The sequence below is a fragment of the Dermacentor silvarum genome, chromosome 5 (genome assembly GCF_013339745.2).
Source record: "Dermacentor silvarum isolate Dsil-2018 chromosome 5, BIME_Dsil_1.4, whole genome shotgun sequence".
Lineage (NCBI taxonomy): Eukaryota > Metazoa > Arthropoda > Arachnida > Ixodida > Ixodidae > Dermacentor > Dermacentor silvarum.
In genome coordinates this window covers 69,873,614-69,898,181 of record NC_051158.1, presented here as the reverse complement: position 1 = coordinate 69,898,181, position 24,568 = coordinate 69,873,614, and the positions used below count along the sequence as shown (strand labels likewise).

General features: G+C 45.2%; 1 protein-coding gene across 1 annotated transcript in view; it reads left to right on the top strand.

The window, feature by feature from the left end:
- LOC119453466 (putative sodium-dependent multivitamin transporter) overlaps positions 1 to 24,568 on the top strand; it is an 87,789-nt gene that overhangs the window by 47,293 nt on the left and 15,928 nt on the right. The window contains exons 2-10 of the mRNA XM_037715498.2: positions 1,207 to 1,373; positions 8,102 to 8,362; positions 11,170 to 11,235; positions 11,601 to 11,652; positions 12,837 to 12,904; positions 19,948 to 20,105; positions 22,618 to 22,758; positions 22,847 to 22,976; positions 23,720 to 23,808. Of these exons, the coding sequence (XP_037571426.1) occupies positions 1,263 to 1,373; positions 8,102 to 8,362; positions 11,170 to 11,235; positions 11,601 to 11,652; positions 12,837 to 12,904; positions 19,948 to 20,105; positions 22,618 to 22,758; positions 22,847 to 22,976; positions 23,720 to 23,808 (1,076 nt within the window). The 5' untranslated portion in view covers positions 1,207 to 1,262. The remainder of the gene's footprint in view (positions 1 to 1,206; positions 1,374 to 8,101; positions 8,363 to 11,169; positions 11,236 to 11,600; positions 11,653 to 12,836; positions 12,905 to 19,947; positions 20,106 to 22,617; positions 22,759 to 22,846; positions 22,977 to 23,719; positions 23,809 to 24,568) is intronic.

The window sequence follows — 24,568 nt, the reverse complement described above, 5'->3', positions numbered from 1 at the left end:
CCACTGGAAGAAAAATTGGTCAAGGGTGGCAGCAAATTAGGTATACTGTAATAACATTTGGAAATGCCTTAGTACTTAATGGAACTAGAAGCCGCAAGACTGCAGTAAAATTGCACGTCGCTTGGAGAGCCCTTCGTCCTGCAGCAGACATAAAATAGGCTCATGGGGATGATGATGATGATGATAATGAAGAATATTGGCAAAATGAGCATGCGAATTTGAAGCATGACAGCAGTGTGGTTATTTCTTGCCGCGCAACACGCACGGAAGTATTATTTAGTGATACATAAACGCGAGTGCAATTTCATATCACAAGTTGTGCCGGTGAAACGTCACTTTGTTAATGTGTTCTCTTTGCACGCTCACTTAACTAGGCTTTGAACGTTCGACACAAAGTGTTGAACGTGCAAATGTTGGGGGAAAAATTAAATATGGCGTTTTAAGCGCCAAGAGCACGACCTGATTATGAGGCACGCAGTAGTGGGGAACTTCAGAGTAATTTTCAGCGCCTCCGGTTCTTTGAAGGGCACCTAATGCACCAGCAACGAGCGGTTTTGCATTCCGCCCGTATCAGAATGCGGCTGCGATGGCAGAGGTTGAACACGAGATCTTAAGATCAGCAGCGTAACACCATGGCCACTAAGCTACCAAGGCGGAAGTAAATTTTTGCTTCTTCGTTGTTGTGCTAGTCGGTCCGAGTTAAACATCGAGTGCACGCTGTGTGCGCTTGAAAAAGCTATGCCTGGTAGATGTCCCATGCCGTGCTATGTATTCGCACCGTAACTACCTGCACCTGTGGTCCTGATATTTATACGCAATCATGTTGTCTAGGCATCGTAATCGAAGATCGCGGGAACTAATCGAGGCATTGCACAATAAAAGACGCGACAGAAGTTAGCGGGGCATCAATTTCATTTAGCGATAATGACCTCGCTTTGGCAACCACGTTTCGTGTTCAATGAATTGTTTGATAAGTATTCTTAAGCTTACATAGAATCTTCTTGCTTTCTCTTCGTCTTGGACTCTCTATGCCTATTGTTCGTGTTCTTTGCTTCTTGGAACAACAATAATAATGATAATTATTAAGAAACTAGTTTTGAGTACGCGCTTGTGTTGCCGTCCTTTGTGTCCTTGTCCCATATGCGCTCTTTTTGAATATGGCTTCCTAAATGCCCTGCCCGCTTTCTCTCTTTCTCTCACGAACAGCAGACCTGTCCCACCTAACATCAACAAGAAAAACGTGTCCACTACGCCCAAGAACCATGTCCTCGCAAAAAACCCTGGACACCGCCGACTGCGTTGTATTCGGCGTGCTGACTGCTGTGGGTTACATCGTAGGCATCTACTTCTCGTTTTCCCGGCGGCGGCAGAAGGTGAGTCCTCTAGCTTTATCAAAGCAAAATTTAAGACTGAATATTCAGCACGAAATGTGTCAGCTAGACGCGCAATCAATAGCAATATAAGTTGTTGTTAGAGCTAGGGCATGTTCAGGAATGTACAAAAAGACCAGCACGATATTGTGCAAGCAATCCTCGTATTGTCTTCCTCAATTATGGCTATTTTGTGGTCGTCTTTACGTATTCGCGAATGTTTATAATACAAGGTGTATGTGACGTGAACGTATGATCATTTAAACGATAGCGTGATGGCGCTGATTTATTTCCTTATATAGGGCATAGCCCAACTGCGTAAGGGATCCATCGTAGGAATGCAAGTCGGTTTATCTGGGTAACCTCAGATAATCTCAGCACCTCCACCAATTCTAAAGGTGTTTATTCGGCAGAGCTTGGAGCAGCGCAGCGTCAGCGGTCAGCGCAGTAACAGCTTCCCAGCACGAGAGCCGTTGCTGAGCGAGAGCGCTCGACCCACTAGCGTTTAGAGCCAGTAGAGCTGTATCCACGAGCGTGTCTCTCTTCTTCACTACACTTTATTTTTATATATCGGGTACAGTCCTGTGCGGCATAGAAAAAAACTGCGAGGTAGGAATGGGGCTATTTTGTACTAAGCGAAGTCGAAACGGTGTATTGCAAGGGATGTTTCGGAAAGGCAGGCTGGACTGAATCGCAAGTAATGCTCCTAGAATATAAGCTACTGGCCAAAGCACATCTTTGTTTCAACAAAGACCCCAAAAGTATATACTGCCTAGTGAGTATACGCAAGTTTTCAAACTATGCTTCGTGCTCAGGACGCTCGCGCAATCAAGTTAACACGTTTGTTTTTGTTTTTGCTTTTTTTAAAAACTGCACGCCGACGGAACACGAAGCCAGCTATATAGGGATAACGCAATGCGAGATCTGGCAGACACGGATGGGGCGATAACGCATTTCCGGCATGGGATAACACGACACTCGCTCGCATCGCGGCTTGTTTCAGGAGTAAAGAAACAAACTAAGAGGTGGGGATCGTGTGAGAGAGATATAACCATGGTGGGTAACCCGCTTTGCGACCCGATACCAAGGGAGAGAAAAAAAGAAGGTAGCATAATAGAGGTGGTGCGTTTGCAGATACAACAACGTTGAGGGGTCTTTTTACATTGCGCTAAACAAGATATGGCCATCTTACAAAAGCAGCAGGAATAAACTACGAAAAAGAAGAAAGCGCAGCGCAAAACACTTCTCACGGTGGTGGTACCTCGTTTCCGGAGCATCGCTGCATTTATGTTTGGGATGTGAAATTGTGGTGAACATTGGGCTTCACGGTGAACCTTAAAATGCCCGTAAGGTCGGCTCATAGTTAAACATAAATACATGCAATGTTCATCGTTGCTGGCATGTATTGTGGCATGAGCAGCCACACTGGCGACAGACACAGGCCCTACAGCCCAGTTGCGTTCTAGTATTCTGTTCCTAAAGCTTTTTTCTTTTAGGGGCGAAGCTCCTTATAGCGGCACCCGTTTGTCCCCGTCGTCTTCGTAGTAGTAGTAGTGTGTAACCAGTCTGAGAAAAATGAGAAAAAAAATTCCGAAGTTGTGTCCGTAGCGCGGAATCGAACCAGGGACCCCTCGCTTCCGAGCGCGCGGCGTTAGCCCACTACGCCACGAAGGGGACATGGACACACGCACCACGATGGCAATGAATACCCAACATTAACGAAAGGCCGCGTTTCTAGCGCGTTTCTAACGCGTTTGTGCTAGCGCGTTACGGCCCGTGTAAGAAGCTGGTGTAAGACGCTGTGGCTTCTCCGCCTTACCTTCAACGCGTTTCGAACGCGCTGCCCAAAGCGGTGGCAAGTCAAGTTCAAGTCGAGGAGCGTTTATGAATACGGGGGGTATACTCTCTCGGCAGTCATGTGATGGCGTCGGCAAACGCGGGGCACGTTCCGGCATGTGTAAATGGCTGCGTAAGACGCTGTGGCCGCTCCCCCTTACTAGAGAGTACTGCACGTTTCTAACGCGTTTGTGCTAGCGTCCCCTTAAGCGGGAGATCCGATGATTCCTTCCGGAGCTTCGCCCACTCATCATCATTCACCCCGTGGATATGCTGTGATTTCTTTCTATTTTGTTGTTGTTGCTTACGCTGGCAATATTTCAAGAAGGAATATCAAACCTTTCAGCTTACGGCCTACTGTGGGTGCGCGAGGCCTCTTTTTTAACAGGAACCAGTACCTCGGAATCTGCTAGAGATATTGGAACAAAGAAACAGTGTTTATCGTCATGCGGTACACCAAATTTGATAAAGTTTGTTGCATTAAAATGAAACATCTATCAATGGTAGGAACTACATTTCTAATATAGGCCATAACCTGCAGGGAAAAAATGTTGAACATCGCAAACAAAGAGCAAGGAAAATGAAAAACTGAGGTATCAAGTTACTCACTCCGTAACTAGGCAATTCAGAAACTTTCATAAATCACCATTCTCTAAGCTGCACCGATTGACACATGTAAAGCATACAAGCTTATTACACCATAATTAATCTATTATATGTACAATATCGGTACACCACAATATACCAGTGCTTTTCAGTAGCACTTGTGGAAAACTCCCGTAAATATTTTGAAAATTTTACAGAAGCTCTAAGGGTGATATATCACATCCATTTGTTCATTTTTGATGGTTTCATAGGTTCAGTTTACAGAACTGCAATACTTGCTTTGGTACTGGGTGACGCATTAAACATCGTGTTTCAATTATTCTTGAGCGGCCGACCGCTGGCAATTTCCTTAGGAAAGTTTAGAGTGCAAATAAAAGTCCTGCTTTTTGTTGTCGGTAGAATCAAACTATTTTGCCGAAGTGCAACGCATTTAATTGAAATTGGTCCAGCGCTCTTCCAGTGAGAGCACTTCACATGCATTTCAATAGGGAAACTGTTGCGGGCCCAGAGGTAAACCTTTTTGTTAAGGGGTTGGCCTTGCTTAACTTCTGTAAGGGACTTGCATATTGCCGACGACCATGTGCTGCAGTCTGGCGACGTTGGTTTTCGACCGCCATTGTGACTAATAGACACGAGCCTGCTTCAGTGGCCGGTTATCGGCACCACCGCGTACATGCATGTTTTCTGCTGTCTCTCCAGCGTTAATCCTTCACTGAAATTCGAATTGGCTACCTGGAGCTGCGTGCCTTTATGCAAGCTGTTTGTGAGCGTGTACAAAAAATTGAATAGTGGGGTTTTACGTGCCGAAACTACGATCTGATTATGAGGCACGCCGTAGTGGCGGACTGCGGAATATTTTGGACCACCTGCAGGTTCTTTAACATGCACCTAAATCTAAGTACACGGGTGTTTCCGCATTTCGCCCTCATCGAAATGCGATCGGCGTGGTCGGGATTTGATCCCTCGATCTCGTACTTAGCAGACTAACACCACGACCACTAAGCAATCACGGCGGGTCGTGAGCATACAAAAGTGCGCAAAATTCAGCACTGCGTTCGATGCACCGACTTCACCATGGGAAGTCGACTCCTTCGTGGTCATACCGACCGTTCATCCATATTTGAACTAATTTAAACAGTTGACTGCAGGACTTTTGATTCAGCAGTCACTCATTTTACGTAAATGAAGGCGTAGAGCGTTCCTTATTCACACTAATGAGCTGCAGCGCACCGACGTAATGAGATGCTCGCTAAAGTTGTGTAGGCGACAGCAGTCACGTTTCTTGAGCCAAGGATGATATGCCCGGGAACGGTGGCCTCGACAAGCTGATCCGATCATGTGGCCGAATAGTTTAGCTTTTGAAAGGCCACTTGGGCCGTGCTAGGTTGTGATCGCGCGGAATCGCTGCAACAGTACACAAGATATCGTAGCATGCCGCGCTTCGTGATTTGCTTCGTTATTCTTCATGTAGCTTGCTCCGATGGAATCAGGAATGGCGTGAGACTCGCGGAAATTCTACCTCCTGCAGTGAAGGCCTCTACCCGTTGTCGCTTTCGCTTTGTAGCAGTCAACGATGCCTTCGTGCATCGAGCACCCCAATATACAGTCCACCTACCACGTTGCGGGGAACCAAACTTCCCTTGGTAGAGCCATGCTATGAGGCAAACATGTTATGTGCAAGTCAGGAAACCTCAACAAACTAAATGTTACCTGTATAGAAGAGCGCGTGCAGCCTACAAAATTTCTAGACATGACCTGTGCCCGCCGGCTTGTCTGCCCTACGTGGTGGTGGCGGGAACCCAATGTGCGCAAAAGGTTGTCAGCATTATGCAAAAAATCTATACCTGTGGGGCTAACACAAGCTGCGAAGCGGAATAATTCGAACCTTAAGCCTTCAACGCAGACGCACTCAAGGGAACTATGCCGGGGGGAAGGGGGGGAGTTCACACTCCGTAACAAAATTCCTGTTGTTGTGAATGTTTGTCCCAATTTCCTTCACGTCCATGCCATTTCCCTTCTTTGTCTTGTCTTTAGGGGACTAATCACGAATATGGCTGTCATGCCCCTACTGTCTGGCGCCAATTGGAACCATATTTCACTAAGTGTCATACCTTATTTGGCGCACTGCAATTTCCGTTTACCAGGAACGCTAGTGTGCGCAACACATGCAGACAACATTTGGTTATGATGGGCTACTCATCTTTCGATCCCTTCCTATGTTTTTCTTGACTATTACAACGAAAGTTGAAATTCAAGTGATTTAACCACTGTAGTGTGTCGATGGCAACTTCTTTCACTTAAGGATATAGAAAATACAAAATATAAGAAATTTCCAGAAGAATCTCCACTGAAAGAAAAAAAGAAATCGTTGTCCCCACTACTGCTGTATGCAATACCCTCATCTGACATCTAGGAAAAGCGGGTCTTTGTATGGGATCCAATATGTTTCATATCGCATTATTGGTTAGGGGGGTTATTGAGTATATATATTTTTCAATAAGGAGGAATAGTAAATAATTGGAAGCTTCGCCTGAAAGGTGAGCCATTGACAGTGCTAACAAGGTTTAGCGTAGCGCTCGAACTCCCCAGACGATGTTCTAACTATAGGCTGTGGCAACAATACGTCGGTGCAACATACGTGGGTGCGTCATAATTTCGGGGACCCTTAAAAGCCTTAGCCCATCGTCATACAATGACATCGAACCGCTTAATTGGCATGCCCGTAAAGAGCGACGCCAATTAAATTATATTTCTTGTCGTTTGTCTGCGCTAATCTTGTATAGCATTTTTTATTTGTCTGATAAGATTTAGTATAAAAGGAATCTTCTGTGAATAAAACGTTTCATGACCCTTGTTAGCGCTTGACCTTGCAAAAAATTCCGAGGAATAATTAGGGCAAGACTTTAAATGAGGTCTGAGCAACTATGTCTTTTAAATAATATCGCATCTACCATGCATATACTCTATAGACAAACGTGCAACGTACAAATACATAAATGTACAGGGTGTCCGAGCTATCACGCAGCACGATTTTAAAAAAGAGACGAACAGCGTTACGTGTAGCAAGCCTAGTGCGTATTGTTTCCAGTGCAGAGGAGTAGCCCCCAGTAATTTTTTTCGTTACCGAGATTTAATTAGGTAATTGTAATTAATTATCTAACTCGAGAATTAATGTCCTAATTATCAGTGTCAATGAGAAAATTGTAGAGAAACATGAAAAACTCCCGATACAGCTTTCTGTTGCTGAATACGTGCTACATAAAAGTGTTTTTCCGAGCATGAAAGAAGCCCGCGAATACACGCAAAGTGCCTCGAGCGGCCAGTCGTGCGGCAATTCTGCGTGTGTTCGCGGGATTCTTTCACACCCGGAAAAACACATTTATGTAGCACGTATTGAGGAACAGAAAGCTGTATCGGGAGCTTTTCATGTTTCTCTACAATTTTCTCATAAGATGGATGAATGGATGGATGTAAAACTTTAATAAACGTCCTGAGGTACGCGACTCAGCGCGCAGCGGGCCGCTCCCGCGTTGGGACAGTCAGGCCATGCCCGACCGCCGCATCGTGGGCCCTCTGGACAGCCCCATAGTTGCGCCCCTGCATCGGGGCTCTTGATAGCGGAGAGCCACTTGTCCTCATTTATTTGTTCCGTGCCTCGTAACGAGGGGCAACGCCAGAGCATATGGTCTAAGATAGCGAAGTCATTGCAGTGCCTGCAAGAACTACTGGCATAAGTGTCGGGATAAAGCTTGTGTAATAAAGCCGGGCTGGATACGAGCCTGTTTGCAATAATCTGAGGGTCAATGCCTGCGCTCTATTTAACTTATTGTGAGGAAGGGCAAAGTCTCTCCTGCCGAGATAAAAGTTCTCATTGACACTTTGATAATTAGGAGATTACTTCTCGAGTTAGATAATTAATTACAATTACCTAATTAAATCACGGTAACGAAAAAATTACTGGCGGCTACTCCTCTGCACTGGAAACAATACGCACTAGGTTTGCTTCGCGTAACGCCGTTCGTCTTTTTTGAAATCGCGCTGCGTGATAGCTGGGACACCCTGTATACGGAACATCACGGCGACGGCATAAGTTCGCCTCTTGTGTCCATATAATTGGTATCGCAATGAAATACCCGCACACTCAGCATGCCTTCTGTATGCTCTCCTAAAGCTCGCAGCACGCATAAGCGAGGCCAGGAGAAGATTGAAGACAAGAAATGACTTCGATTTTCAACCTTGTTTAACGAAAAAGAAAAAGCGACAGCCACAAACAACATTTTCCACTTCAGTTGGCATCCAGTGACAGCAATGTGGCCGGAGTGGAACTTGAAGCCTTTCTGGGTGGCCACAGTCTCCCTGCCGTTGCCCTGGCCGTGTCTGTTCTGGCGTCCGTGGCGAATGGCATGAACGTGGTGGGATTCGTGGGTCACTACTATGCACACGGGTTCCACGCGCTGTGGATCTTGGTGGGGACTCCACTGGCGACCACCTTTGCGGTGGTTGTGATGATTCCGTTGCTGTATCGCCTCGGCGTGGCGTCGATCTTTCAGGTGAGTATAACGTCAAAATAGTCTTCCATAACCTGTACATTGGGTTAGTCACTCGCTTCTCCGTAAAGCTGGATTCACACGAAGGACGTGATCGCGGACGAATCAGTCACGAGGAATGTCACGTGCATTGGATCAGTTCGCAGCTATACCATTCGCACCACAGAAGATGGAAGCGCGGACGCAGCAACCCTCCAGCGCAAACGTGGTCGAGGAAACGTGTTGGAGGTGAAAATCCCAAATGTGATTTATCCTTCCGCCGTATTGAGAAGTGCTTTGCCGCAGCGGTAGTGGGGGACGTATAACCATGTGATACACAATCCGCAAGCTCAAATAATGGTTCGCTCGGTCGTTGAATACAGTTTAGTGATCCTGGCTTTGCAATAGATGAATACATTGTTAGTTTATTGTCTCGAAACGGGGAGCAGTTGGCAATAACGGGGAGGGCTGCGAAATAATTTTAGCCACAGTAGCCACCAGTGTGCTGTGCTGCTCAGCTCAGCCCCAGAAGATCAACTGTGGGCAGTCCAGCGGGCCGACGATGCCGCCATAGCCCAAGGGCTCGTGACAGACGCCTAGGCAGGGGGATGCCGCACAAAAATAAAGTTTTTACCTACCTACCTACCAGTAGTTCTTGAACCTGCACCCCAAGCACGGTACACGAGCGTGTTGAAATTCCATCCCCCCTTCCCCCCCCCCCCCCCTGAATGCGGCTGCCGTGAGGCCGGGAGCGAAGCCGTGATCGTGCACAGCAGCGAAATGGCATAGCCAGTGATCCACTGCGGAGTGTTTGCTTTACATTGCATGACTGATAACTGTACACTGTCGCGTAAGTGATTATCTATGCCCTATACTCCTCACGTAATATTTCACTCGTGTATATATATCTCAGTAAAAAGCACTTTCATTTCTTCTAGTTGGAATGTGCTAAGGTATCACGGAAGCGCACGTTAGACAAAACGATGACGGAAACTTGCGAGAGAAAGCAGGGACGAGCTCTCATTTCGTAACATATCTAAGACGGACAATCGTCAGCATGCGCGCGCACTGAGGTCCATAGCTACGTTACGTTGCGCACGAATGCATACATAAGATATTTGTATTGTTTTGCTATCTCAAGCTGCGGTAACGCCGGCGTTGCTCACTCCTAGAAAGCCAACGCGTATAGCTTGCGTCAGACTATATACTCTATACTGTCTGCTGGGCCATATTTTGTGCATTAGTTTCGAGTACATTGTTACGGAGCGACTTAAGGACGAAGGGGGTACTTCCTAGGATGACGAAGACATCGAGATTGTACGCCTCTTCAACCTTCTGCCACGTTGCTTTACTGATCTTGCGTTTATCTGTAAATACCGCGTAAATACGCGTGTACGTTTTACCTCTCGTTTCCATCGCAATATAGTTCTCCATAAAAGTTGAACAGTCTAGCTTCTCGGACTAGAAACGGGTGGTAGCGCTCATCTATACAGCAGTTCTCCAATGACACGGCACGAACCGCGTGCGTGCGTGTGTGCGATGTTTTCGCCGGATTGACTGGATAACGCCTACATAAATACCGTCGGTTGCGGCTGGCGGTTTCCGGTTTTCTCCACTTACTAGCAGCCGGACCCATGTCTCGCCTTATTGCTAGTACAGCCACTAACATTTAGGTGTCTCGAAACGCGTCTGCTTAAGTTCCTTCGAGTAAAGCTATCACGGCGTGCTTCTGTCTTGCCATCTGCATGCGTCGTCTTTATATAAGTGGACATATTGACCATAATCAAGACCAAGTGCGAAGGAGACGTAATAAACTGACTCTCTCTATGAAATATGCAGGCTGAGTGTGCACGGCGAGCTTGAAATTGTTGGCGTTGCATATTGTATATTGAATGATACCCTGCAATATAGCTGCAATCTAGCCGGCTGAGTACGTAAGCCTTTCACGCGAGAGTGCAGTATGGGCGCAAATATTTTCATAATTCAATTAGGTTTCTTTAAATTTGTGCGGGCGAGAAATTACTAAAAAAAGAAACATGCTATCGCATTCCAACACTGGACACCAAGCGCAAACTATCAACTGTTTCTCTTTTGAGAAAATTGAGAATATTTAGATGGAAACATGCAATATTCTTCAAGGTGAACATTTTGCAACTCACGTAACTGATACTCAGAGCAAAAATGTTACTGATTGATTGACGCCTAAATAATTTGCTGTTGCCGCAAGCTTTACTGTGACCCTGTATGGAGGGAGGGGGGGGGGTAGGTATTTGTTAAACTGTTTAGGGATTTGTGATTTTATTTTACTTATGGAGGAACTCGCAAAGTGAGCTACTGTGGTTTCTATCGTATAGGGGTATGTTCACATATACATGTATATTAAATAACACAGGTGCGTGAAAGCTCATGAAGAACCGCCAGTAACAGCAGAAACTGTGGAGCGAACAACAGGCGACCGACGTCCAGTACCAGCTAACGGTTGTCGTCTTGCATCTAAATAAACCCCTTTTTCAGAATCCGCAGCATAGCAAAGTGGTGAAAGTGCGGAGAAGATATACACTCATCGACAGAATCGTTGCCACCAAACCTGGTCGGAGTCGTTACCTGGCGGGCACTACCACCCCCATTAGAAGACATGCCCCGATATTGTTTTGTTGGTGTTCCCTCGAAACATACTGATGCTGCGACACCAACGTTGGTCTTCTATTCTTCGCTCCACCCTTTCTGTTGTTGCTTCACCAGCTTTGACACACTGCGGCATACTGCATAAACTTGTAAGTGATGTGCAGCATGTTCAATAATTGTTTAATTGTTTTTTCCATGACATGAAGTACCTTCGTATGCGCTTCGACAACAAGGTTGGAATCACGGCGAGCGTCGTCTATTTCGTCCTGAGCGTAAGAGCAATCAACTTAAAGTTTTCTTAACACTAAGTTTGGGTTGAAGTTTTACGAGGAACACTTTTGATGCAGCGCGAAACGCAACATGGACACAAGAAGGCACAAGTAAAAAGACAACACATAGTGCTGTGTCACACCCTCGTATTCTGTGCCTTCTTTTGTCTATGTTACGTTTCGCGCTGCATCAACTGTTTTCATGAATCACCAACAGCCGCCATTGCTACCCTTATGCAGTTTTACTTTCGTTCTAGGGGGGGGGGGGGGGAGTAGCGACTAAAGTCACTAAATCTTGTGAAAGCGCTGCATGCAGACACTGTCAAGTTGCAGCAGTGTCGAAATCAGCAACTATCTCATATTTTCAGCAAACACTTGGCGCCGTGGGAATCTATAGCGCCGCGATTGGATTGGCTACAAGTATGTACTGGTTATTCATCACACTCTTTGTTTTGCGCTTAAACAGAAACTTAACTTTACACCTTTCCTAGCAATTGCTAAACGTCCTTTCAATTGGTTAAACCATGTACAGAGAGCTCTGCTTGGAGATATTTGCAGGACATGAATTGAATATGCAGTCTTCATCAATGTTCGGATCTTAGTGTGTGACTCCAAAAACACAATTATGAGATTTCAAAGTAAATGCAAATTCTGTTTCTAAATTTGGCTATACCAGTCCTAAGTTGGAATTTTTTATTCGTTTACGTGGCTACTGGCGGTCAGCAGCCTCAACAAACCATCTGGTGATTTTGTACACCCTCGTCTTTTAGAGGAACGTGAACATCGCGACAGCATGAACGACGAGCCTAATGAGAAGAATCAGCTCCAGTGTTGTCTTTTCTCTCGCTCTTTATTTGCCTGGGTTGCCGCATTGCAAATTGTCGGAAGGAAAGTACACGTCAGCATAGAGTACCGTTTTATGCATATACCACACCAGTCACTTCTGAATTGTGTTGTTCGTAAGGCATTGTTGATAGTCTTCAGGCTGGTCAGTCCTCATATCCTTTCTCATTGTCGTTCGTCTAATCTCTTAGTATTCTTGCCTGGAGTCTTAAGAACAATCTCTCCCAACCCCGAACTCGTAGCATTAATTTCTTTGACGGAAAGTAAGGCTAGAATCGTGCATGTTACTGGTTGAATCTTTGTTAATATGAGGCGTGTGCCTTTATTTTGCTTCTTTAGTGAACTGGTTGAAAAGGTAGATATTTCTATAGCATTCGGTTTCCGCCAAGGAGGGCTGTTGAAAACCTGTATTCGTGGCTGACGTGCATTGGGTGCTGTAAAACAAATCATGTTTATGTATTGTTATTTGCAGCATAATAAATTACATTGCGATTGGGAGATGTAGGGTATTTTTTTAAGTAGAGGCTTTACGATATCAAATGAAAATGCGTTTGTCGGTTTTTGAATTAAGACAAAATACAGGTGGTTACGTGAGCGCTCAGAGTTCTTTTGTGGTTAGTGCCTGTATGAATACATAAAAATTACACCACGTGTGCAACGCTTTTAGAATTTTTTTATAATGTTCGTTTAATAAAACGTAAAGTCTGAGCGTTGTACAAGTGGTGCATGGTCGTAATTGAGAACTTTTTCAACGTTTTCAGTGCTCTCAGTTCCACTGTTGTACTCCAACATCGTAATTGGCCTTGCGGGAACAATTTACACTGCTCTGGTAAGTATTATGTGATTTGAAACTGAAAAGCTGAGGATCAGAGCTTACTGTACAACCATTCCAGCGTCACGAAGTACACCGTTGCATTTTTCTGAGCCGTTTCAGCATAGCTTGAGCTCAGGTGCTTTACCATCCTTAGTTAGCTTACGTTGAAAATATGCAAATAGCGTCAATTGTACTAACATGCTCTCGTAAAGATAAAGCTGAGTCATTCAGTAATAATTTCTTCTTCACAACCATTGCAGCAGAGAGAGACACGAAAATTTCCCAAGTTACTAGTACGTTTAGACATCCACAGCTCCTCCACCAATCAACATGTTTGTACTACTAGATGGTTGTAGTTTTGCGTGACAGCTGATAGGTAATTCACAATGTTACGGTATGAGCTCTGTGTACTTGCCACCTGTAAACTTGATAGACATGCCGAAAGAAACTTTTAAGCATATTGTCATAGTGTCTGAACTGGAGCGTAGAATCAAATTATTCTTGCAGTGAAGGATTAGGCTTCTAGAGATTTCCGCATCGCCAAAGCATCACCAACGCCAATGTTGTGGTGCCATCTGCTAGATGGAAATCGATACTTTCCTTGCTCAATACTTCTATAGGCTTAGCTTTGTTAAAAGGAATTCCTGATCTTAAGAGCGAAGACAAAACAATGCTAAGGCATTGTTATATAGGACTAAACGATGGCTGGTTTTACGATTTATTTCTTGTTGTCCGGACGCACAGGAAGTAGCAAAGGCGAAGTAAAATCAAAGGGGCTCGTCCCTTTTGTTCTGGGCGCTACTATTCTGTTACGCATTTGCAGTAACCTGCTGCTGTAGAAATCAGTGTTATAAGGCGCGCACGCACAGTGGATCTAATGTATCATGTATGATGCAGAACAAAGCTTTCTATTGTTAACGCGGTGGAAATCATTAGTTTTGGTGAAGTTCTGGCTTTACCACTAGGGCGGCCATATTTGAGTTCTAATCAACTTGGTGGTCACGAAATTGCTTTACGGTAAATGACAAGCAATGCCTACTTCGTTATCAAACTCGTGGCTCGCAAACACGGAAACTGCGTCAGGTCAATTTCTTTAAAAGAAAGAGACGTGAATTAAACGCAATATATTGCAATCTAAGTAACGCGAAGCTTGTTTCAGTTAGGGAGGTAGCAGCAGCAGCGTATTACCTGAGTACAGCTCTTCGCTAGCAGCTTTTAGCTGTCTGTGACATGAGGCTTAGTGCATTGTAAGATAAAAAAAGTCACAGGCCTGCGTGGCTCACGCAGCACAGTCACAGCGTAAGCTGGTGGAGCGGCTCAAGAGCAGCTCAAATTTCTTCACCACGCACAACAGTGTCTTCGCGGCAGTCTCTTCGCCTTGTTTTGACGAGAACGATCTGAACTGTCTGGCCGGCGTCGACGGCGAGCTGCGGCTTGTAATGTTCTCTGTACAGCAGTCTGCTGAGCTCAATCAAGCCTGGTTGTAGCTGCGCAAGTAGCTCTACGATTCGCTTCTTCAGCAGCGATTCGTACCTTGCGAGGAGATGCCATAACGTGTACCCAAGAGGTATCCAGAATACGTGGCGCACATCTCATATCCCTTGACCCGTGTAACGGTATGTTGTTGTTGATGGTGATGATCATGATTGTTTATTGGAATCTTCAAAAGGGGCTGGTGACAAATAGTCACCTAGCCTGCTTGAGTGAACCAGGTGCAGTTACTTGTAACATGTAATTGCTATGTGCAACTTACATGTCGGGCACGCTGCGTTTGCAGGCACCTTAACTAGATGGCGCCACCATACTGGCGGAGGCTCGGGCAGCTCGGGATCGCGTTGATTGCGCGCCTCGTCTGAATCGCATCTCGTCGTCTGCGCCTGTGCACGCTGCGTTTGCAGGCGCCTTACGTAGACGGCGTCACCATACTGGCGAAGGCTCGGGTCGTCTGCGCCTGCGCGCCTGCCTAGCGAGCGTTTATAGGGCATTTTTTCGCTGCCCGACAGCAAGCGCTTGCGCGGCTCAGTGGTAGAATATCTGACTCGCACGCAGTGGGCTCGATCCCGGCCGGCAGGAACCGGGTACTTTTTTCGCATTTCCGGTGATAGCGGTTACGGTCACCAGCGGCGGCGGCGGCGGCGGACACCATCGCGAACCGAAACGGCTATTGGAATGAGCCCATAACCGCTTACGCTGTAAACGAAGGATGTTGAGATGTCTATGCACAAATAATTACGACACTTGCCTAAATGCATATAAAAGTTCATATTCCCTGAGTAAAATTGGCACATCAATTCTGGCGGACTGTCCAAGAATGGGCACATACCCAGTACCACGTAATTATGGTGCCGAAGTTATCTGTGCGGGCGCATACCCAGTGACCCATGTTTTGTACTTGGCCAGATAGCGACCAGAACATACCCAATGGCTGAAGCTGTCTATAGATATCCAGAAATGTATCCTTCCGTAAAACCGACGATTTACGCAAGACGTCGGGGAAGGGACTAAAAAAAGCTCCGCTTTCAAACGCATTTGTACTTTCTCCTTTCTGTGACAGTTCACCGTCTTTTCGTGGTGCTACCCACCGTGGTTGCTCAGTGGCTATGGTGTTGGACTGCTCAGCACGAGGTCGCGGGATCAAATCCCGGCCACGGCGGCCGCATTTCGCTCTGGGCGAAATGCGAAAACACCCATGTACTTAGATTTAGGTGCACGTTAAAGAACCCCAGGTGGTCGAAATTTTCCGGAGTCCCCCACTACCGCGCGCCTCATAATCGAATCGCAGTTTTGGCACGTAAAAGCCCATAATTAAATTTTTCGTGGTGCTCTGTTGCCGCCATGGTGCAGTCTGGGCGTATCACTGGTGGTCACCAAATGGCAGCTTAACTTTAGCAAGTAAGACTTAAGACTTAAGAGTTATGCTCGTGTTGGTGGATGCAAATGCTTAATTTAATTTGTTCAATCAGCATTATTGGGTTTCGGTTCCCAAAGTACCACTGTAGCCACGTGAATGTACTATTTCCATCAGGGTTTGCATAGTAATATAACTAGATTTTTTAAATTTATACACAACGAAGACACACTTTATCCTAGTTATGTGTAGAGGGGAGCTAAATTTGCTCTCTCAGTCTTCTAGGCTAGCGATGCTTCACATGGTCTGCGTCCCCGTCCGACGACACTTTGCACTCAGGGAGGCCAACTCACAACATATAGATTTCTTAAAAACATGTCTGATACATTGTCTACTGGTGGCCGATTGTTGGCTGGCTTGTTTTTCGTTCTTATTTTTGCGCACTCGTTTGAATACCATTGCAAATTGGGGCGGTACCGTTATTTTAACGCTTCGCGCTCAAGTTCTACCGATATGTTCTTATATATCACACGACTTTTATTGCGATAGCAATTATATGGACACTCAAAGCGGATTTCTGCCGTCGCCGTCGCCGTGAGGTTCCGTATGACGTCAAGCGGCGATGATGATGATAAGTGGTTCTTGAGGGAAAGGGAAAAGTTGACGCCATCTTCTGCAGCCCTTGAGTTCTGGCGCTGAGCCGTGCTCCCTCAAGGGCTGCAGAAGATAGCGCCAACCTTTCCCTTTCCCTCAAGAACCACTTATCATCAGCCCTTGAGGGAGCACGGCTCAGCGCCAAACAAGCGGCGATAAAATCCTCGCCGCGCGACGTATGCTGTATGTGCGAGTGAAAGCGCGCGAGGGACGCGCGCTATCACGGGGAGCGAACGCACGGCGGAGTGCAGACGCGCGTTCTGTGCTGCCCTCCCTGAAGGACTGCAGAATTAAGCGTCTCTTTCCTTTTTTACAATCAACATATATGTAGAGCAAACGAAAGTTCTTACGTCGCTTGAAAGGCCGTGGGGAGACGGGAGGTAGGGAGGGGAGGCGACGTTTAGTTGCGGCACCAAATGCTTATTTGTATATAAAAACGTTGCGAGGCGAGAAGGTGGTTAAGACTTCGGACGCTGCTCGACGAGTTTCCTGTTCTGATCTCGTCTAAAACCTCCGAGCCGCCCCCAGAGGCACCGGCAATAGTCACCAATGCCGCGCGGGCAAAACGCCGACGGCGTCGACAACAGTTCTGCGCGTTGCTGATACCGCTGCATGTCCAAGTTTATAGAGCTGATAAAACTACTATCCTTACTCCGTATAGCTCTCTACTAATTTGCTATCGCAATTGATTCTTTTTAAGAGCTAAGCTGTTGAAGCTAGCCGTAAAACGTGCGCGTTTCACGAAATTATCATCATCAGCATTTGCTCGAGCCTCGTCGTCTTCTTCTGCAGCTGGCTCGTTGGCGCCCCTCGGTTAGCGCTCGAACTCGTGCTCGGCACGCGCTCGTGCCACTGCTCCCGCGTTCTTCGTCGGCGTCTTCTTCCACTGCTGGCTGCGTGGCCGCTAATCATGCCAGCGTGGAATTTCACTTCTCTTCTGTCGTCAAAATGGGGAGGCAAAGCTTGCCCTAGGCCGCGCAAAGCTGGAGTCGCAACGAAGCTGGCCGATCGATTGCGTCTCCTGGTAGTAGCTAGGTTGAACTTGGCTATGTCGAGGTTGGGAACTTGGTTGTATCTAGGTTGAACTTGGTAGCAGCTAGGTTCGGCTTTGGCTATGCCCTAGTTGAGCTTGGTTATGCTAGGTATCTCATAAGTTATGACGCAATCGAGCGGCCAGCTTCGCTGTGTCTCGAGCTTTGCGCTGCCTAGTGCAAGCTTTGCTGTTTTTTTAAAGTAGGCGGGACCATCAACAGTCCACACTATGAAAGACCCTTTTTCCACTATAATTTTTGTAACACACAGCCCAACACAAAAAGTGACGTCACGTGGCCTTGGTGCTTGAAATTCACGCATCTCGGTACACCTAGCCTTGCGCAATAGCATGCTCCGCGAACACACAGATCGTCCCGCGAACTACTCAGACCGGACATGCCGCAGAATCTTACTTGCGCGCGACGTTGCGGCCGGGTCTATTGTGACACACGTATGATTGCTCGACTGCGTGAACTGTGTATGTATCTCCCTAACCGCAATGGGGATGCCGCCACCCTCGGCAGTGCCTGTGTTTGTGTTAGCCCACCAGGAACGTGCCGATATGCTGGTGTGTGACATGCGCGTGGTGAGACCGCTGCTTCGCCTCCCGTTACATACGCTTGTCTAAAAGGTGTCCAGATATGCTAGGCACTGCAGCGGAAGTTCGTCATCCCCAGCCCTCCCGGTCACCATGGTAACTACTTCTCGGTCAAGTTGGTGTTTACTGTAAGATAAGTTTTTCTAGTGCAGAAATTAAGAAAAGGAAGAACCAGTGACAGGAAAACCAGTGTGGCGCCTTTATTTCGGTGTGTTCTTTTCTTTCACTGGATTTCCATTTTCTGAATTTTCGTTCTACAATATCAGGTCCCTCTCTCGAAGAGCAGTAGAATTCTAAGAACAGCAATGTGGTTTCGGTGGCTGCGAAAGAAAAAAAAAAAAACCTGGGCGTGGGGCATGCATATGGCCCCTGGCTTTTAATGCAAGTGCGCTCGGTCCGTGTAAGGTGGTTCACGTCAGCAAATTTAACAAGGAGTGCAATCTCATATTTAAGCAATATATGGATTTGAGTTGTTCCGACAAGAGATACGGTTAGTGCAACTGTGCAGTCGGTTGTCTTTAAATACATGGTGCACACACCTTCTAGGGATGATAATGTGAACTCGAGCAAACACTTCGCTCCAATAAACTGGAGGCATATACATAAAAAGAAGGAAAAAAACGCAAGCATTCAATTTGTGATCAGCAGATGCTTCCGCATGTGCACGGAATTATTGCATGATACTCTTTAAATCAGTATAAGCGCTCGCAAGCAATCTATCATGGCCCGAATACTGTCACAGCCAGCCACGGCTGTCAGGTGACGATTATTGAAATTGTGTGTACCTCAGCATATTGAATATTCAGGGCAACAGGCAATACGAGCTTTCTACAAATGGAAGTGCATCAATCTTTGCACATTTACCGTGGATGTTCTAGTCCTGGGTGCTTCCGACATTTGCTAAATGCAAAATATATTTGCTGCTTTATTCAACCGTCTAGTGCAGCGTAGAACTTTTTTTTTGAGTAATTACGGTTTTAAACGTGTATCCGTCATGACTTTCACATATTGTGCTTTTGGAGAAAATTTCTTGATGGAATATTTGCTGTCGGAACCAGTCCTTGATTTAGAATATTCTGTTTTCGCACGCCTTTGTTTACCGCCACATAATATACAGGGTGTCCCAGCTATCATGCAGCACGATTTAAAAAAAAGAGGAACGGCGTTACGCGAAGCAAGCCTAGTGCGTATTGTTTCCAGTACAGTGGAGTAGCCGCGAGTAATTTTTTCGTTACTGAGATTTAATTAGGTAATTGTAATGAATTATCCAACTCGAGAAGTACTGTCCTAATTATCAAAGTGTCAATGAGAAAGTTGTAGAGCAACACTGAGAAACCACCGATACAGCTCTCTGTTGCTCAATACGTGCTACATAAATGCGTTTTTCCAAGTGTGAAAGAAGCTCGCGAATACACGCTGAATTGCCACACGAATGGCCGCTCGAGGCACTTTGCGTGCATTTGCGGGCTTCTTTCACGCTCGGAAAAATACTTTTATGTAGCACGTATTGAGAAACAGATAGCTATATCGGTACTTTTTCATGTTGCTCTACAACTTTCTCAATGACACTTTGATAATTAGGACAGAACTTCTCGAGTTAGATAATTAATTACAATTACCTAAATAAATCTCAGTAACGAAAAATTACTGGCGGCAACTCCACTGTACTGGAAACAATACACACTTGGTTTTTTCGCGTCACACCGTTCCTCTTTTTTTAAATCATGCTGCGTGATAGCTGGGACACCCTGTACAGGAATGAAAATGTCGCGGAAGGTTAGCTACATACTGTATAGCAATCAGGCAATTTTACGGTAAATGACAATGGTAACTGTCAATGACAGGAAAAGTTGTGGATCCCTAGTAAATTAGTAACAAAGTAGTACCACATTTATTACATTCCGGTCCGTTTTGTTTTTCACTTAGGGTGGACTTCGCGGCGTTGTCTGGGCGGACTGCGTACAAGCACTTGTGATGTTCATAGCGCCGTTGACAATTATTGCGAAGGTCATTTACGACTCTGGTCGTGTGGATCCACCGCTAAGATCCATGCGTGATCTCAATGTTACAGAGTACATGTTCAGGTGAGATATGTGTAGAACACGATGAATGTTTAATAGGTCAGTAAATGTGAAAAGAAGGTGCACCTTTGGTTCGCTTCAGTACTGCTTTCTTTTTTTAGATGTGACTGGTACGCTTGTACAGTGTAACTCTCAAATGTCACTTCATTCCATTTAGTGAAACCGAAAAGAGGTTATGAATTAGTGCTTCTTTTGTGTTTATTCATCCTTTATTAAATGACAAGGCAGTCTTTGATGTCGTTGGACGTCAGACGAATTGCTGTTAAAATCTAGAGAAATTTGTATATAATCAAAAAAATTAGTTAAGGGCATATTTGACCACTCGAGCGTTCAGCAACGCATTCGCAATATATTGGTACATAAAAATTGAAGATCAACTTGAAACTAAAATGCTATCAAGTGAATTTTGCAAAAAAAATTAACGCAGATCGTCACAATTGCAAATCAGGATTTGTTCTAGCAATGCAGCGGTATGGTGGAAACTGTATTGTCTTGAATACCAATGAAGCAAATATATGTGTCCTTAAAAACTGAAATAGATCATTTCCGTATAGCGGTTAGACAGTGTGATTTTGCTGCGAGACCTCAGTGGTGGTACGCTGCGAAGCATGAGTTCGCTGAATCACGTCTTAGCCACGGTGGCCGCATTTCGATGGGGTCGAAATGCAAAAATGCCCTGTCCTATGTATTGGGGGCTACGTTAAAGATACTCTGGTGGTCGAAATTAATCCGGAGTCCCTCACTGCCGTCTGCGCCTCATAATCAAATCGTGGTTTTGGTACGTGAAACCCTAGAATTCCTTGCTACAAACCTCCGATTGTTTGGACATGTCGGTTTCTGTGAAATTAACGATGCGATTTGTGTGTACATACGTATACCGTGTAACACTCCCGTTATTGCAGGGTGAAGTGCAGAGCTCTAACAATTTGTTTTTAGCGTACTTAAAGGGGTTGAGACACCATATTTTGAGGCTATAAAAAGCCTGCTGTAAGCTTGCTCTGTATGCAACGACACTCAACACGAATTGTTGAAAATAGCATAAGTTTAAAATATATTTTAATTAGCTTCCAAAGAGTGCCTAAATGCTCGTTCTCGCGACCAAGACTGGTCGCTAGCGCGATTGAAACCGACGTGACTGTGTTGGAAGCGTAACTAAAGTTTTAGTGATGTCAAACTGCATTAGAGTGACGTAGAATCAGCCGTGACCTACAGCATCGGGCAAGAGAGCCTCGAGTGGAGAGCAGTGAGCCGCATCGGACGCAGACGTAGAGCCGTAATCGGAGCTGCCGCAGCTAGTCATGATTGCTCTCGGCGTAGTTTTCTTTGCCTGCGCTGGTACAAAACGTGTGCGCGAGAGCAGACGATGCAGCAGTGCGTGCGTCACAGCTTTGTGGGCCAACGTGACCAAGCTTCCTAGACAGTGACGTCACGGTCCATCTCGGCGCGCAGAAACCGAAACCGAAAATCGTTCACATAAGGAATGCGATGTTAGATTATTTACCGCGAATCTATGAATCTTCGAGCCTGTATCATGCTTCCTGGAGCAATAGAAAACGTTTGAAACAGAACGCGCAAGCCACAACTTTGAAGTCTCAACCCTTTAGCAGAAGTGCTGCAGAGCCGGTACACTTGTCAGTGCGGAATATTTTATCTTTATATCGTCGAGAAAAAGACGTATGAAAGAAGGGCTTCTCGTTGAAAAAGATACCATTCTAAAGTTAGGGCGAAGAAGTGTTAGCCATCATAATACTCACAGTCACCTTACTAGGTAATTAAGAAAAATACATAGTATTGGTGGCGTCTTCACATTGCTCCTGACAATGTCTCGTGCATACATGTGTTCTTAATTTCTTTATGTGAACAAGTTGCAAAATCTACGGTTGAACAGTAGGAACCAGCAATATTCTAACAGTTCGCTTAATCAGTGTTTGAGCATGCCTATTGCAAGTATACAGTAATGCTATGTTAATTTATGCTAGTGTGACAGCAGAGAAGTTGAAAAGGTGTCGATAATATAACAAATATGCAAGAATCACGTAAAACGTTGAAAGCAGCATTTCCTGCTTAAAAAAAGGTTTCGTAGAATTGCGAAAAGAACATCAAACAAAGCGTCACAGACCAACATATCTCCGCGAAAAATTGTCTCATGACATGCGTCCGTGCATAGTGAATGCTACTTGGCATGGGCTAAGTTTTCAAAATCTGTCCTTATGCATCCGGCACCTGGTAGACTAAATGAAATCATTATTTGCAAGAGTCAAACGCAAACAAAAAGAAGTTAAGGGTTCTGGCTCTGTAGCATTTGAAAATCTACACATTGTGATAAAGTACCGTGTCACAACGAATGTCCGCACCGGAAGGCGAGAAATGCGAAATATTTACAAATTACCGAAAGTGAAAAGTCACAAAGTTTTCTCTCTTTTCAAATGACTACTTCAATATAGGCCAAACAAACATGACCTCAAGGTGGCCTTTTTCAACTGCTTCACTCAAACGGCGCTTTTAAATTCCGCAGAGCAAACTTGGACTTGACGCTCGACGAAAACATATGGAGTTGCTTCATCGGGGGCCTGCCGTATATTTTTGTGCGCGTAGGATTTGACCAAATGGTTGTGCAGAGATTTATGGCAGCGAGGACAGAACAAGATGCGAAGAGGTACCTGCGTTGTTTCCTTATTTTTTTCCTATAGTAAATTGATGCAGAGCTTCGGGAAAAAATAAAAATATTTTGTATTTTTTTCCAGGATAGCCATCGTCAGTTCGGTGTTCGTGGTCTTCTTTTTCTTCCTAGTTGGAGTTGCTGGGGGGACCATAATTTATTGGTACAGAGACTGCGACCCACTTCTGTCTGGCGCTATCAAGAGCTATGATCAGGTGACCTTGGCTGATGAAATTGATATCTGTTAGAACGCGGGCACTGTAAACCCTGAATAGGCTACAGTGGCAGAAAGCTGCTAGAATAAGTATTCTATCAATCAAACAAACTGAAAACGCTGCGATTAACAAAATTTGTAACGATTATTACTTATGGCTGTTTGCCTTATGTATTTCAGCTGCTTTATTATCAAAGGTATGCTGTCATTATGTAGAATAAAGTAATAAATAATATAACGCTAGCAGAAAATACCCCTTCCTTACTGCTAAGTATAACAGCAGAGAAATATTTCGCAGTGATGTCAGTGTAAGCGAGTGATGAACAATTTTATTGCTGTGGGTGCCAATTAGATGTGAACAATGTGAAAAAAACTACGATCTTAGGAGTACAAGATTATTAAGGAATGTGTTTAGCACCATACTCCAAGTTAATGATTTTTACATAGTCGCGTCTGCAAACTGTAGAGAGTGCGGCGTTCCTTTTTTATTAGCACAACGTAACATATGCTTCAACGATCAATAACTATAATAGTAATTAAGCTGCAATTGTGTATCATTCAATATCAGCAGCACACGATTTTTTCGCCTTGTGTTTTTATCTTTCAAATAAATCATAAGTAAAATAAACTGGGCTGTGTCCTGGGTTATATTATCGCGTTACGATTGGTCGTTGTTACTTTTTGATATCACCATACGGTTCCGTGTATTGACCTAATATAAATTGCAAGGCATGTGCATTTCAGGTTGTGCCTTACTACTTAAAAGAAAGCCTTTCGGAGGTCACAGCATTGCGGGGTCTATTTCTCGCAGGACTCTTGGGTGCTACTACAAGGTGAGCGAGTCGATTGGAACTCTGTAAAGCTCAAATAGTGATGTGTTTGAGGAATAGTAAGCTATACATGTTATTGCCAGCATCATCCTAATATTTATCTGAACTTATCTTGGCACTATATCCAGTTTTTGCTATTTAAACTGCTGCAGAAGGCAGAATTGACGTGAAAAAAAAAAATGTAAACGCTACTGAATCGGAAGACAGAACTAATATACTTTCAAGCACCTAGTCCTCCTTGAAAAACGACAAACTGATGTCGTGCCACAAGTCAGGAGGAACACGTTACTCGCCTAACCAGTGTGAATGCACGAGATTCAGAGAAAAGCAGAGATAAAAGAGCAAACACAAGCAGGTTGACCAGAGGGTATCTCCTGCTGGCTGCCCTGTACTGGAAAAGGGGACACCGCAGTGCGCGACAAATTGTGACTTTACACTGTGTGGGGTTGTATGTATCAGTCGGACACTGACATTGTTCATGACTATGTTGCGTCTTTACAGATTGTGTGCCAGCGCCCACACAGGCGGTTCTATGTTGCTCATCCTTCGCGAGTACTAGATGGTATCAGAGGAGCTGAAGCAGTAAATACGAAGCAACCTTGCCGAAACTATGCTCTCTTTTGCACGCTGTGGGTACACGGGAAATTATTGAATGCGAGGCGGTGCAAATTGTACAGACGCGCAACCCCCCAGGCTCCCTACAAAACCATCTCCTATAGTCCCGGGGATCTTTCTTGACGTTAGCAGCAATAAATTAGTAAAT